Below are 13,744 nucleotides of genomic sequence, written 5' to 3'. Positions count from 1 at the left end.
ATATATATATATATATATATATATATATATATATATATATATGTACTACTCTGAGCACTCTTAACACTGAAAAATATCAGAGTACACTTTTTAGTTTTGCCTATTTACTGTCCCAATCGCCCTTCGGAGCTATGACGATTAAATCTTGCGTCAGAAAAAAAGCGGAAAGTTTCAGAGTCATATTTGTACGTACACCACAATCCAAACGCGACTTACTGCATGCACCAGCTCGACTGAAATTTTCCAAAACACCAATCTAAAACCACTTCACCGCAGTAAAATATAAATTTCTCGTCTTGAGTCGTTTCCCTTTCATATTTAGCAGCACTTGAAACATAGCGTGCTTAAATTAAGTAGCAGTCTTTCAGCTCAAACATTTTCGGGCGAGAGTTAACTTTTCCCTAACGGAACTTTTGACCGCCTCTTTGCAAGCAAAGCTGAAATTAATGTCCAGACTCGCTGGGAGTTTGAGCTGCACGACTCGATCAAGTACGTGAGCACTTCGCAATCGTCTTTTCGTCGAACTTTCAGAAGTCCGTGTGCACGGAAATGGCGAGCGAATTGCGATACGCTATGGACTGCGGCGACGGGAATAAAAAGCCGTCGAGGAAGGCGCTTTGTCGATGTCAGAGGCAACATTCGAGCCTGTCGATCGTCTCGGTGGAGGGCAAATACGCGGCGTGCAACAAGTACAGGTACTTCGTTGGGAAAGCACCTTTGACATGAACAAAGAGGCCAAGCGAGAAGGCCGAATGATGAATTCCCTTACATAGTTAATTGCGGCGCGATTTCACTTGCGAATCGAGATGCGTCAGATCGGTCAGTTTTAAGTATACGCGCGAAGATCGCAAGAAGGCAGGTAGCCGCGCAAGGTTCATTGCCCAATGCGAGATTGCTCCTAAATGCGACAAACGAACGACCGGGTTCTTGCGGAGTTCTTACGGCGAAGCCGAGCTCTCCTTCCTTCTTTCGCCTTCGAGATCGGGCGCAATTCGACGCTGCATTATATCCGCTAAAAGACGACGACGCTGCGGAAAGGCCTTATAGCGACGCAAAGAGGCTTCTGTAAATTCGTTCCAAGATGGGAATCCCGACAGTCGGTGTGTAAACGAGAAAAAAACGGAACTCCCTGTAGCTGTATGTATACAGGTCTGTTCTTTTTTATCAATCACCGTCGAATAAGATAGTCCATCATCTAGCTCTTCGTAAGATCCTGACGTCGTCTACATGTTATAAAGTGCGATGCGAAGCGAATGCGTGCGAAAACGAGCGAGTACACGGGAGAGTCGCGCGGAATTTAGGTGGCCTTTAGAATGACATTAGAGGGTGTACTGTCGATGCATCCCATAATCAAGGCATTCTATTCCAACTCCAACCGGATATTAGTCGTTGACGTACGTCTCCGCGTGACGATCGGACGAATTTGACTCATGTATAGATAACGGAGAACAATCTCGCACACTTCATCTTGAACCCTTCGGTCCCCGAGACGCGAGGCTGCGAGCGATCTTTTGCGCTGTTTTATCATGACTCGACCGTTTCCTGTATAATTGCGCACGATAGATAGTCGATATATTTTAGCATACTTTACTTCAACTCATTCCTTAACCCTTAGCTGGTATGACGGGGTCCATGAGATCAATGAGCTATTATTTGGGCAAACTAGTCGAGCGTGTTGTGATTATTCGTCAACTGTTGCAATTACCTAAACTAGTTAGATAGAATATTTTTCAAACCGCGTTCGAGACGCATCGTCAATGTTCGCCGTCGAATGCGCAGGATCGAGATCTCAGGCCGGCAACGGCTGAGTTTGTTCGCAATCGCCGCTAATTAATCACGGATCCTTTTATTCATCCGATCGACGTTTCCGCGCCACATTTGATCGCGTTTACGCAGGCCTTGTTGATCGAGCAGCATTATTCTTTTCATAAGTCTTCCTCTTCCTGTGTCGCGCAAAGCAGGAAAGAAAACGGCGAGCACCCCGAGTCCAGCATCGGAAGACCCGAGAAACTCTCTCTCTCTCTCTCGGGGAAGAGTGTCGCGGCGAGTCAGCACGCGCGAATGTTCGACGCCGCGTTGAGGAGTACGTGACGTTTCGGTAGCTCGCGCGGGCGCTATTTTAAGACCGAGCGTAAAAGCGAGGACACACGGAGGTAAATCGTTTTATTTCCTTCCCCTCTACTCGCACACTTCCCATTCGGATTGTTCCCCTCTTTCTCCTTCCGCCTCCTTCTCTTCCCCTCGCCGTACGATTTATCGAGTGCCGAATGCGGTCATAGACGTACGTACAAACGCGCGATACATCATATTCACACGTGAGCGAGCGCGCACACGCACACACGCACACACACACACACACATCCATGACACATATACCGATACTCACTGTAAATATCGTCGATACTACATACTTGTTATCTTGCGCGCACACACGTCACGACACACGGAGTTTGTTAAGAGAAAGAAGCCTACCGATTCTACTTCTTATATAAAATGTACTACGAGCATCATATTAAACGTGAATAAATTAATCGTCTGTAAATTCTCACTCGAACGTCCCATGTTGTGATTGCGCCCTCGTCACACCCTCTTTCCCAGATCCTCTTTTGACAATCGCGTTGGCTGATCATCGCGCCAATCGTACCGCCAACTTCGCAGCTACAGTTTATATTAAAATGCTTATAATTTCTCATATAAAATCCATTTAGTTACCAGAATCTCACCGACAATCTCTTTCTCCGTTTTCCCCCCAATCGACTACCGTCCACGCGAGAATTCTGACAAATAAATAAAATGAGGATTGTCAATATTCCAGTTAGAAAATGTCCATTGACATCAAATATCGCGTTATTTCACTCTCAAATAACGCTGTATGAATGCATAATGAATTGAGGGATATTACATTCATATGCGAACATGTTTTGTTTTACGGTAGAAATACGAGTCGTATTTATCATTTTTTTGTTATTGTGAATGGCAATCGACTGGAGTGCAAATAGAGAGAAACTGTCAACGGGTTGGCGGGCGCGATTAATTTGAAGTTACAGAGTCAAGCGCGCCAGTTAAGATTACAAGTTACAGAGTTAAATTAAAAAATGATAGTGACATGAAAACACCAACGACGACTTCTCTCGTTTACGCGCACAGCGCCGGATAATTCTAATAATAAATTTCAATTTCGTGTAAATTGCTCGTAGTTATACTTTTAGCTGGCGCGATTAGAATCTCGATTCCTTCTACACCGACACATCTAATTTTCTCTAAGTACCTAAGTTAATGAACTCGCTCGACTCCACCTTAATCCCAGAACATCAATGTAGTTATTTAATTTACTTACTCTAATTTTGTGTATATATGTAGGCGATGTGAACAACGTTACAAGCGCATCTAAAAGGACGACTTTTACGGTAATTACCGCTAACGACATATACTATAGTTACAGAGCTTTGTACGCGACAGTCGGGCCTTGTCAAACAAAGTATGATTAATGCAGATAAAGTATCGAAAAGTGATTAATAATTTTCCGCGCAAAATGCATTTAGCCATAAAGGCGAAAGTTTCATCGTTATTGAATATTTTAAATCGGCCCGATATAATAGCGGCGCTGTCTCCCGCTTTGTCTCTTTTCAATTGATTAGGTAATCGCGTTCTGCAATTCTTTTGTCTTCGTATCTGCTTTCGCGTTAATAAAACCGTTTGCTTGACTTGAAGATTATTAAATATAGGATTACCTGTATTTAAAAGCAGAAGTTACAAATTGTGGCTCGAAAGTATCAAGCAAGTCGAAGAATAAAATCCCTAAGAGACGAATGAGGGAAGTCAATCACGCTGGGGAATGATCATTTTTCCCAACGTTCCCAACATCCGCAATTGACGGATTCGATTTAAAATTGATTTAATAGGCTTTTTAGGTACACAATCAAAAGAAATAAGGCCTTTGGAATTGTCATATAACGCACAGAGAAAGTGCCAGGGAAATTCTCTAAAAAGATTGCTGCGAATTAGCAATCATATACTAACAACATCATGTCACCCGAGCGACATTCTTCTGTGTCAGACTCTGTTGCGTTCGACGACGAAGGCGAACGACGACGAAGGCACCACCGTCTTCCGTCGCGACGGCGGAGACCCTGAAAACTTGGAACAGAGTTCAGAGCATGCGCCGGCGAGGAGCCGCACGAGAAGTGGCGTTCGGATTTAGAGTCGCGTGCCGCGAGGTTCGTTCGGTGAAACACGCGCCTCAAAAGTTTCGTCCCAGGTAGCGAGCAACATCGTCGCCTTCTAGGTAAGCACTCGTGCGAACTTTTGAAAAGCATCCCTCGGAGTAACGCGTCTGTCGCTTGAGTCTCGGCACGTGCCTCTTTCCTCGATGTAAACGGGAAACTCGCGTAACTCTCTCTCTACACCTTCGTCTCCTCGACATCGACTCAAAATCGTCCGACGATCTTCACTCGGAGATTAATCCCTAAACGCGTTAAGTTAACGCGGACTCGACGAGGGAAGTTTGGGGGATGGGAATTTCAAGGGGAGTTTTCCGCGGAAATTTTCGCATGCGCCGACACGCACGACGACGTTCGGCGTCACGGAGTTTCTCTCTCGAGGGGAATATCTCACGTCTCTAAATATACGAGCGATAGAGAATCAGCGAAATGAGATAATTACGTCCTCGTGGCTCGGTAGAATTAGGCGCGCCGGCGACTTCTCCGTGAAGAAATACTTCCAATTGTGTTCCGTCGAAATCTATGTCACACGGCGAACGCGACAAGCACCAGTGGTGGCGGCGACGCTCGGCGTCTAAATATATCGACGTCGTTATGCGGTCTGCGAAAGATTTTCGTTAGTTTTCCATGTCGTGCCTCGCGACGTACGATATGCGCTGGATCGCGTAAGATACGCGGCCGCGACGCTCCTTGTCGCGAGAGTTCGCGCTTACAATTTCGCGTAACGCGACGAGACGGATCGACACGTTCGTAGAAGGCCTCTGAAATGGCCCCGATAAATAGGCATGAATGCCGTCTGCCGATGAATGAATGAAAAAGAACACGCCAGACTGCGTGCATTTGGCACGATGACAGTAGACTCCGTGGAACTCTGAATGCGTGTGATGTTGCTAAAAGCACGGGACAGACGCTGGTCTCCCGCGGGCAAGACACCCAGGAAACTCGGACGCATATTTACGTAGCTTTGAGACATTAATTACGCCCAGACCGTTCTCATTACACGACGAGTACGTATTGCGGATGCGAGAATTACGAATTTCATTTGCGCAGATTTAGGAAGCTCGCGAATTTAATCTAATACATTTGCAAATATTTGTACAAATATCTCGTGTATACTCAGTTTTTGCAAAGGGAAATTTAAACGTATAACTGCGGTCGAAGAAGAAAAGTTGAGTTTCATGAAAGTAGCTTGCTTCAGTCAATACTTATTTAGTTTTACGAGTTACTCGAATATTAAAGTTCAAAGAAACTTTTTTTTTTATAGAAACGACATATAATATTAACAATATTTCTCAACTAGAGTTTCGCGAAAATCATCTTTATTCGATTAAGAATGCAAAACAAAACAGGATACAACAATTCCCGGAGGCGCGTTGACTAACAAATTGTCAGAACTAACATTACGTCTAGTTTACGAGCTGCGCTCGCGTCGTCTTATTAATTTTCCACGTAGGTAATTTGAGAGTCGTGGTGGAGCAGCAAAGACGGAGAGAGAGAAAGAGAGAGAGAAATAAAGAAGAGAGAATCTATTTTCTCACCTGCAGAGATAGTCAACTCGCGGCAAAATAACGCGGCATTTGTCGCATGCTAGATGCCGTTGAAAGAAGTCGCACGGAGCGATTTATTGAGAGCGCGAGCCGTCGAGCAAATAACTAAACTCAATATTGAAAGATTGATTTTAGACGTGGGTCTAAATATTTATGTGCCCCTCGAGAGCGACTTTCAGCGCGGTGCCTTCCGCTTAGTTTATATAACGTCGACCGGTTAAGTGCTCGTTCAAGATCTTTCCGTCCGGTTGTGCACGCTGCGTACGTTTACATCCGAGTTTATTGGATACGTACCAGCACCTGTCAAGACGCTCGTCAGAGCTCGGATGTGTGTTCGCGCGCGTGTACGTGCGCATCGGCGTTTTAAATCTGTCTGTTGTGTGCACAGAATGATCATAAGATGGTGACCAAACGCCTGCTGATACTACTGCCGATATTCCTGTCCTGCGTTTTAGCTTTCCCGAAAAGGGTGTCTGTAGGTAAGACAAACGAGCGAATAAAATATGGAGACGCGATGTACGCGGACTTCAAAAATTATCAATACTATAATTAATGATTAAAACAGAAGGAATCGATCTTTTTTCGCCTCAAAAGTACTTTACGATATTCATGATATTATTATATTATTCGCTATCAATGAAGCCTTCCGTAGAATTTTATCTTATCTTCGTCGTATTCTTTTGTTAAAATAAAATGTAGTATCGTTTTAAAATAACGTGTTTGGAGAAGAATTAAACGTGCACGATAAGGCGCTCGGAACGTAGGCGCGCTACTTTGCGGAAGTGCTTCGTGAGCTATTTTCGAACGTGTCAGTGAGACTCGACTTTAAAAAGAGCCGGCTGTACGTTACAGCGGGACTGTTCGACGAGGATGAAGCGATCCAGCGGACGTTCGAGTCATCGGTGAGGGCGGTGAACAAAGAGAGACATGACAATGAGGAACTGTCGAACGTGTATCTGATGCCGGAATCGAACGATATTGAACCGGACGCGTTCGAAGTATCCGCAAAAGGTGAGAGCTTTCCGCGCAATTACCGCGTGACACGGATCTCATATTAATAGACTTGCAAAAGTTTGTCGAATCGTCGATGATTTCATCGACTCCAAGAGAATGAGTCAGACGCGGAATTAATCAATTACTTGACAGAGTAGAGGAAAGTGACAGGCAAAGATGACAGGTACTCTGATCGCCATGTCCAGTTTTGTCACAATTAACAAAATCAATATGGGTAAAAATATGACCAACTTTTGCAAGTCTTATAGATATATGTGCTATTTTTATCGCATACTTATATTTATTTATATATTTTAAATATCTATTTCTTTATTTTAAATGTCTATTTCTTATCTTATGTTCGATATATATATAGGGTGTCCCATATTACTTTCACAATTTCTCGTAAGGACGCAGAGCGGATTGAGATGAACACAAAAGTCCTATACCATTTTGCGATATTTGCAATAATAATCGACATATTAATTAAAAAAGATTGGTGAATGATAATGCGCAATATGGTAGATGAGCTGCAATTGCGCCGTCTACCGTTGTACATTAAGTCAAACTAAACAAAAAAATCCTCTACTATTTTGTAAATGACAATATAGATTTTTAGATATTAATCAAAGAAAATTGTTATATGATTATGTACCATAATGCACAAATTTTCTTCTATATCTTTACAAGAGATTGTGAAGGTAATACAGGACACCTTGTATATATACAGTGTGTCCCATAAGTTCGGCAACGGCAAGAAAACTCGGCGGGGGCGCATTTTAGAGAAAAATATTTCCAATGAAAGTTGTAAGGCTTAAAAAGTCGCATTTAATGACAGTAGTTATTTGACCTAAGATGACGTCGCCAAGGTCAAGACAAGGTCAACTTTGCTTTTTTAAATAGAAATACATACTTTTTATTACGGGATTTTATTTTACGTAAAAAAGCAAACAACTTTTGCTTGAAAAAATTTTTTATACAACCTCTATTTTCTAAGATATTTACGTAAATATCTACAAAATTATTGGTTTCAATAATTTTTTACTTGAATTCTATTAACTTTACCGAAAAATATTAAGAGATAAAAATTGCTTATTTTGTTTTCAAAGAGCTCTGAGAATTTTTTCAGAATTTTGTGTTAACTTTTTAGTACTTCAAGAAAATGTAAGAAAATGCAGTACTAAAAAATTAATATAAAATTCTGAAAAAATTCTCAGAGCTCTATGAGAACAAAATAAATAATTTTTATCTCTTGATATTTTTCGGTAAAGTTGATAGAATTCAAGTAAAAAATTATTGAAACCAATAATTTTGTAGATATTTACGTAAATATCTTAGAAAATAGAGGTCGTATAAAAAATTTTTTCAAACAAAAGTTGTTTGCTTTTCCCATTCGATTATTCTCCCGGAATACGATTGAGAACGCAGTTGCATTTACATATTATACATATTATACGCGACTCTACAAAATGAATTTTTTCGAAACGTTCAGTATGCGAGATGGTCAGCATGGGTGTCGTTGGGATCTTCGGTCCTCAGGACAAAGTAATCGCGGATCACGTGCAAAGCATGTGCGATACGATGGACGTACCGCACATCTCCGTGCGACAAGATTCCGCTGAACCATCGCAGCCACGTGGAATAGGTCTCAATCTGTATCCGCACGTGAGCTCGTTAGCACGAGTAAGTATAAAAAAATACAGCTGTAAAAATCAATATTGCAATCGCGTTAACAGACTCGTTACTAAAGAAAAAAGAAAGAACGACAAACGAGTGAGAGCATACAAGGTGTCTTACGCAAAGCATCCCATACTTCGTGTACATATACACTGAGGGAAAAATTATCTTAAAATCAACAAATACTTTTTTGATGGGTGTCATTAACATACTTACTTAAATCTAAATTCTCTTTATTTAAATCAAATATTGTTTATCTGATTTAAGTAAACAATATTTGATTTAAATAAAGAGAATTTATATTTAAATAAAAATATGTTAATGGTATCCATCAAAGAAATATTTGTTGATTTTAAAGTAATTTTTCTCTCAGTGTAGAGATTAGATCAAACCGAACACAAAATTTTTTTACTATTTTGGCACAAATAACCACGTAGATTTTTTATTAACTAAAGAACAAAACTGAAGAAAATTTAATTAAAGTTGTAGTAAAATTTGTAGTAAAATAAAGTAGTTAAATTAAGTAGTAAAATTTGTAGTAAAATAAAGTAATTAAAGTAAAATAATTTGCAAAATGATAGAGAAATTTTATGTTCGGTTGATCTAATCTACATGAGATATGGCACACTTTGCGTCAGACACCTTGTATATAAGCTAATACGTGTCTCTATAAATAGATTAGTATGAAACAGACATATTTACACTTACGCGATATTAACATTTATATAATAAGATCTTTAATCTAATTTACTAAGAGTAACCTCGTTAATGTACCGCACTCTGAAAATGCATGTGTGGAAAATAAAGATACGCCATTCGCGCCTATATTTTGAATTTAATTGCACTCAATCGATGACGCTTTTACAGGTGTACGATCAACTCGTTACGGAGTTCAAGTGGACGTCCTTCGCGATACTGTACGAGGATATCGACAGTCTGGTTCGCATGCGTTTCCTATTGAAACGATGGGACCCCCATGGTAATTCCGCGTTCGTGTACTATTTGGGAGACGGACCGAACTATAGGTACACGCTACAGAAACGCCTGATCTCACAGTCGAAGGTCTTTCAATCCCACGGTCACAAAAAAAACATTTCTTGATTGATTTTTACTATGATCGTGCACTTTAAATTATTGCATATGCTCATTGATTCTCCTCAGTTGTTTAAGATACGCTATTGACAATTATTATTGTAATAATTAGATTGTCTAATACGTTGTTATGAGCGTGCGTATACTCTTGATGACGCCGCCAATATATATTCTCAGTAATGTTAAGATAACATTTAAAGATTATCAACGTAGAAGACGACTACTCGAAAATTCGTAATTCGCGTTGTTACAAATCATAATCGCGCCGAAATTGACTAGATGGGACTAGAAAGATCGGCGAACTTAGTAGTCGAAAAAGTTTCCCAAGAAGAACGTGGGTTAATTGTACAGCTTGGCGTCGAATCCTATGTAGGGAAGCGATGCAAGACATCAAAGCGTCGGAAATAGAGAACATCATCATCGACTGCTCGTACGACATACTTAGCGAGGTCCTCAGACAGGCCCAACAAGTTGGCATCTTGTCCGACCGACACAGAGTAATCGTGACTTCTCTGGTAAGAGATTACGCGCTTCAAACGAGTTACAAAGCAAAATTGCAAAGAATAAATAAAATGGAACAAATATATGCGATTGTTCTAGCGATGACGTAACATCATTTTCTTTAGTAACCTATTCATTAAAAAAATTAATTATACAAGTTTCACAATTGAAAGCATGAGAAGTTTCGAAGAAAATTCTAAAAGAAATATGTGAATAATAATTTTTAAATAATAAATAAATTTTTAAATATAAATAATAATTTTTAAATAATAATAATAATAATTTGTATTCTTTTTATAATTTATAGTTCTTTTAATACTAAAAATTATAATTTGTATTTTTTTCGAGTTTTCTTCGAAAATTCTCACTTTTACTATCGTAAACACTTATATAATTAGTTTTTTTTTAATATTAAAAATTTTTAAAAATACCACGAATAATAATCTCAAATTGGAAACAAAATTATGATATAAATGTAACAGCCGCGAAAGTATCAGATGCTTGATTAGTTTTAATCAGTCTTTATTATCGTCTCACATAAAACTTTAAATTTTAATGAACATGTGAGTCACGAGCACGATTTGGTATGCGTAGTACGGCTTTATTTTGCACGAATCGCCTGATAGTTAAGCTTGCGAGTGAGATACGTGCCAATGAATGTGTGTGTGTGTATATGTATGTGTGTGCAGGATCTGCAAACTCTGGACTTAGAGCCGTATCAGTATTCCGGCGTCAACTTCACTGGCGTACGGCTTATTGATCCCGAGGATCCGATAGTGCAACAAACTGTGGAAAAGCACAAGAACGAATGGGGTCTGGACGATCCTTCACAGCTGCGAATCGAACCAGCGCTCATGTACGACGCTGTGCAACTTTTCGCGAGAGCCTTCAAGCAACTGAAGGATGCCACTAAGGGCGACATCAAGAAGATAACGTGCGACGAAAACGAGAGATGGGAACACGGGCTCAGTTTGAGCAACTTTATGCGATCGGTAAGATTCAAGTTGAGCACAAATACGGCGATGTTCATAATTTCAGTTTTTAAGAATATAGTAACGATAAATATGCGCGAGAAGGCGAGAAGACTACATAACAAATTCATACAATTTCTCAACAATGATAAGAATATAAGGTAATATTCTTATTCTCGCGCACGAATATGTTATCGCACAATTTTTCGCTTTCAGGTAGAAACGAGAGGTTTGACGGGCCTCGTAAAGTTCGACAGAGATGGTTTCCGCAGCAACATACAATTGGACATCGTACGTCTCACCGAGAATGGTTTGACAAAAATTGGTACATGGAACAGCACGTCGGGACAGAATATCGAATGGGCGTCGGGCGTTAGCAAGAAGAAGTCTGATATGGAACTAAGTTTACAAAATAAAACTTTCGTAGTCTTGATATCCCTCACCCCGCCATACGGCATGCAAAAAGAATCCTGGACGACGTTGAGCGGTAATGAACGTTACGAGGGTTTCGGAATCGACATCATACAACAAATCAGCGAGATACTCGGATTCAACTACACCCTGCAGGAGGAGTCTGATTACGGATCCTTGAATAAGAACACGGAAAAGTGGTCCGGCATGCTCGGGAAAATTATAGCTGAGGTTAGTACGCGTGATGAATGCTGAATGACAATTTTCTGGTCATCACCGGATGTCCTTGCGTGACTTTAAAACAAATTTCTACCAAAAATTCAGAAACTGTGCTTTTCAGGAAGCAGACCTGGCCATCACGGATTTAACGATCACGTCAGAACGAGAAAGTGCTGTCGATTTCACAATGCCTTTCATGAATTTAGTTAAGTTTAATATTAATAGTTGAACGCACGCTATGTTGTTATATTCGCGTCAAATGAGTTACGGTGCATCGAGTGAGTTGCATTTGAATTAAATTAGAAGAAAGAAAAATCAACATCTAAAACAATGAGGCAAAGCGATCTCGTATGCAATATGCAATATGCAACGTCGAATCTTACAGAATTAAATAATTTTAAATTTTACTGATGTTTTTGATAAAACCGCTGATTTATATATACGCAGTTCAAAAATATAAAGTAGTATATCATTTTACAGGTATAAGCATCCTCTACCGAAAGCCAACAAGAGCGCCTCCTAGTCTATTCTCGTTTCTTTCTCCGTTTTCAAATGGAGTTTGGTTATATTTGATTGGAGTCTACATAATAGTGTCCCTCTTGTTATTTATAATTGGTAGACTATGCCCGGCGGAATGGAATAATCCTTATCCTTGTATCGAGGATGCCGAAGAATTGGAAAATCAATTTACATTCAAGAATGCATTTTGGTTCGCGATAGGCAGTATTATGCAACAAGGCAGTGAGATTGCACCTATGTAAGTATTATGCAATAATGGCAGTGGATTGCATCTGTGTAAGTATATTATCTGCTAATAATACGATGTACACCTCGGGATAAATCGTCGGAAATAAAATACTCGATTCTTTGCACTCGATACAATTTTTCAGCGAATACTACCTTGAAGTAATTTTTTAGAACGGAAAAAAGACACGCGTTTGATTTAATTCAAATATTTATTCAAGAGAGATTAATGCAAAGTCTTCATTGTTCGCAGAGGCATTTCTACGAGAATGATGGCAGGATCCTGGTGGTTTTTCTGCCTCATAATCGTATCTAGTTACACCGCGAACCTCGCGGCATTTTTAACTGTAGAGACCGTGGTGTCACCGTTCGACAATGTTGAGGAGCTTGTAAAAAAAAAGACGATAAAATACGGAGCGAAACAAAAAGGGTCCACGTTCAAGTTCTTCGAAGTATGTATAATTTTCAATATTCAGCATAGAGATATTTCATAAGACAATGATAAATGTAACACGTCACACTTTCCATTTTAAACGTAAAATTTGAACGTAGAGGAAACGTCACGTAATAATAAATTTAGCGTGTGCAAAGACTCGTATATAGATATATTGATACAAACGCACAAAATATTACCAGGCAAAATTCATGACATAGGAAACGCGATACAGAAATTTAAACGATCTTCTGGTTTTTGAGAGTTCTGGAATTTTTAAATTTTATCAAAACATAATTATACGAAAATTAACATTTCATTTGGAAAAAAAATAAGTGGAATGCACCCAACTGAATTTTTTCTGAAATTATATCACTGTTATCGATACAAAAAACTCCCATAATTTTTTTGTGCGTAATAATCTAATAAAATAATTATGTAGATAGCGATAGATTTTTCAGGATATTCGCAGCATACGGTATTCTTATAACGTACGAGAGTAATCTCTCAAACATAAGATAAGTAGGGTAAACCCTCGCCCCTCCCTCAAGTAGGACCGTCTTTTTATCTTTAGTGCTTACATTATACTTTTTACAAACATTATTCGCAAAAATTTCATTGACGATACTTGTGGCTATAATAATTTTGCGTTATAAATATGACAGCAATTAATTCTGCATGAACGTATCACACTAGCCATTGAAAAGTTATTAATTAATTAAGAGAAATAACGAAACGTGATATTAGCGAGACCCAGTTGCACTTAGACAATCCTTTTAATACTATTAGCGTTTGCTATTGGTTTTTTAATGCCATTATCCCCTCTCTCCTCACGCGTATTTTCGTAACTAAAAATCCTCTTAGTGAATAGCAGAAAGCGTTCTTCTATTAAGACGATGATCTCTCACCGCCTCCCCCCCCCCCCCCCCCCCCCCC

The 13,744-nt window shown here is 39.6% G+C and overlaps 3 protein-coding genes across 11 annotated transcripts in view; 2 read left to right on the top strand and 1 right to left on the bottom strand.

Annotated features, from left to right (window-relative positions):
* The window catches only part of LOC116847068 (glutamate receptor ionotropic, kainate 2), a 330,836-nt gene extending 328,282 nt beyond the window's left edge, over window positions 1-2,554 (top strand). The window contains exon 19 of the transcript XR_004378653.1: window positions 532-2,554. The gene's annotated coding sequence lies outside the window, so the exon portion shown is untranslated. The remainder of the gene's footprint in view (window positions 1-531) is intronic.
* The window catches only part of LOC116847073, a 280,111-nt gene that overhangs the window by 125,042 nt on the left and 141,325 nt on the right, over window positions 1-13,744 (bottom strand). The window lies entirely within an intron of this gene.
* The window catches only part of LOC116847066 (glutamate receptor ionotropic, kainate 2-like), a 13,070-nt gene continuing 3,471 nt past the window's right edge, over window positions 4,146-13,744 (top strand). For 2 of the 4 annotated variants that reach the window (XM_032821655.1, XM_032821653.1), the window contains exons 1-11: window positions 4,146-4,285; window positions 6,156-6,246; window positions 6,620-6,778; window positions 8,253-8,443; window positions 9,305-9,462; window positions 9,903-10,044; window positions 10,720-11,022; window positions 11,218-11,643; window positions 11,753-11,837; window positions 12,112-12,388; window positions 12,629-12,827. In XM_032821655.1, coding sequence (XP_032677546.1) covers window positions 6,168-6,246; window positions 6,620-6,778; window positions 8,253-8,443; window positions 9,305-9,462; window positions 9,903-10,044; window positions 10,720-11,022; window positions 11,218-11,643; window positions 11,753-11,837; window positions 12,112-12,388; window positions 12,629-12,827 — 2,019 coding nt within the window. In that variant the 5' untranslated portion in view covers window positions 4,146-4,285; window positions 6,156-6,167. Of the gene's footprint in view, window positions 4,286-4,863; window positions 5,228-6,155; window positions 6,247-6,619; window positions 6,779-8,252; window positions 8,444-9,304; window positions 9,463-9,880; window positions 10,045-10,719; window positions 11,023-11,217; window positions 11,644-11,752; window positions 11,838-12,111; window positions 12,389-12,628; window positions 12,828-13,744 lie in introns of those variants that run through there. The other 2 variants (XM_032821654.1, XM_032821656.1) reach the window with 2 other exon arrangements.

Source organism: Odontomachus brunneus, unplaced genomic scaffold, assembly GCF_010583005.1.
Source record: "Odontomachus brunneus isolate Ranch 3 - 2012 unplaced genomic scaffold, Obru_v1 Obru_scaffold_073, whole genome shotgun sequence".
NCBI classification, from domain to species: domain Eukaryota; kingdom Metazoa; phylum Arthropoda; class Insecta; order Hymenoptera; family Formicidae; genus Odontomachus; species Odontomachus brunneus.
This window is presented reverse-complemented; position numbering and strand designations above follow the sequence as displayed.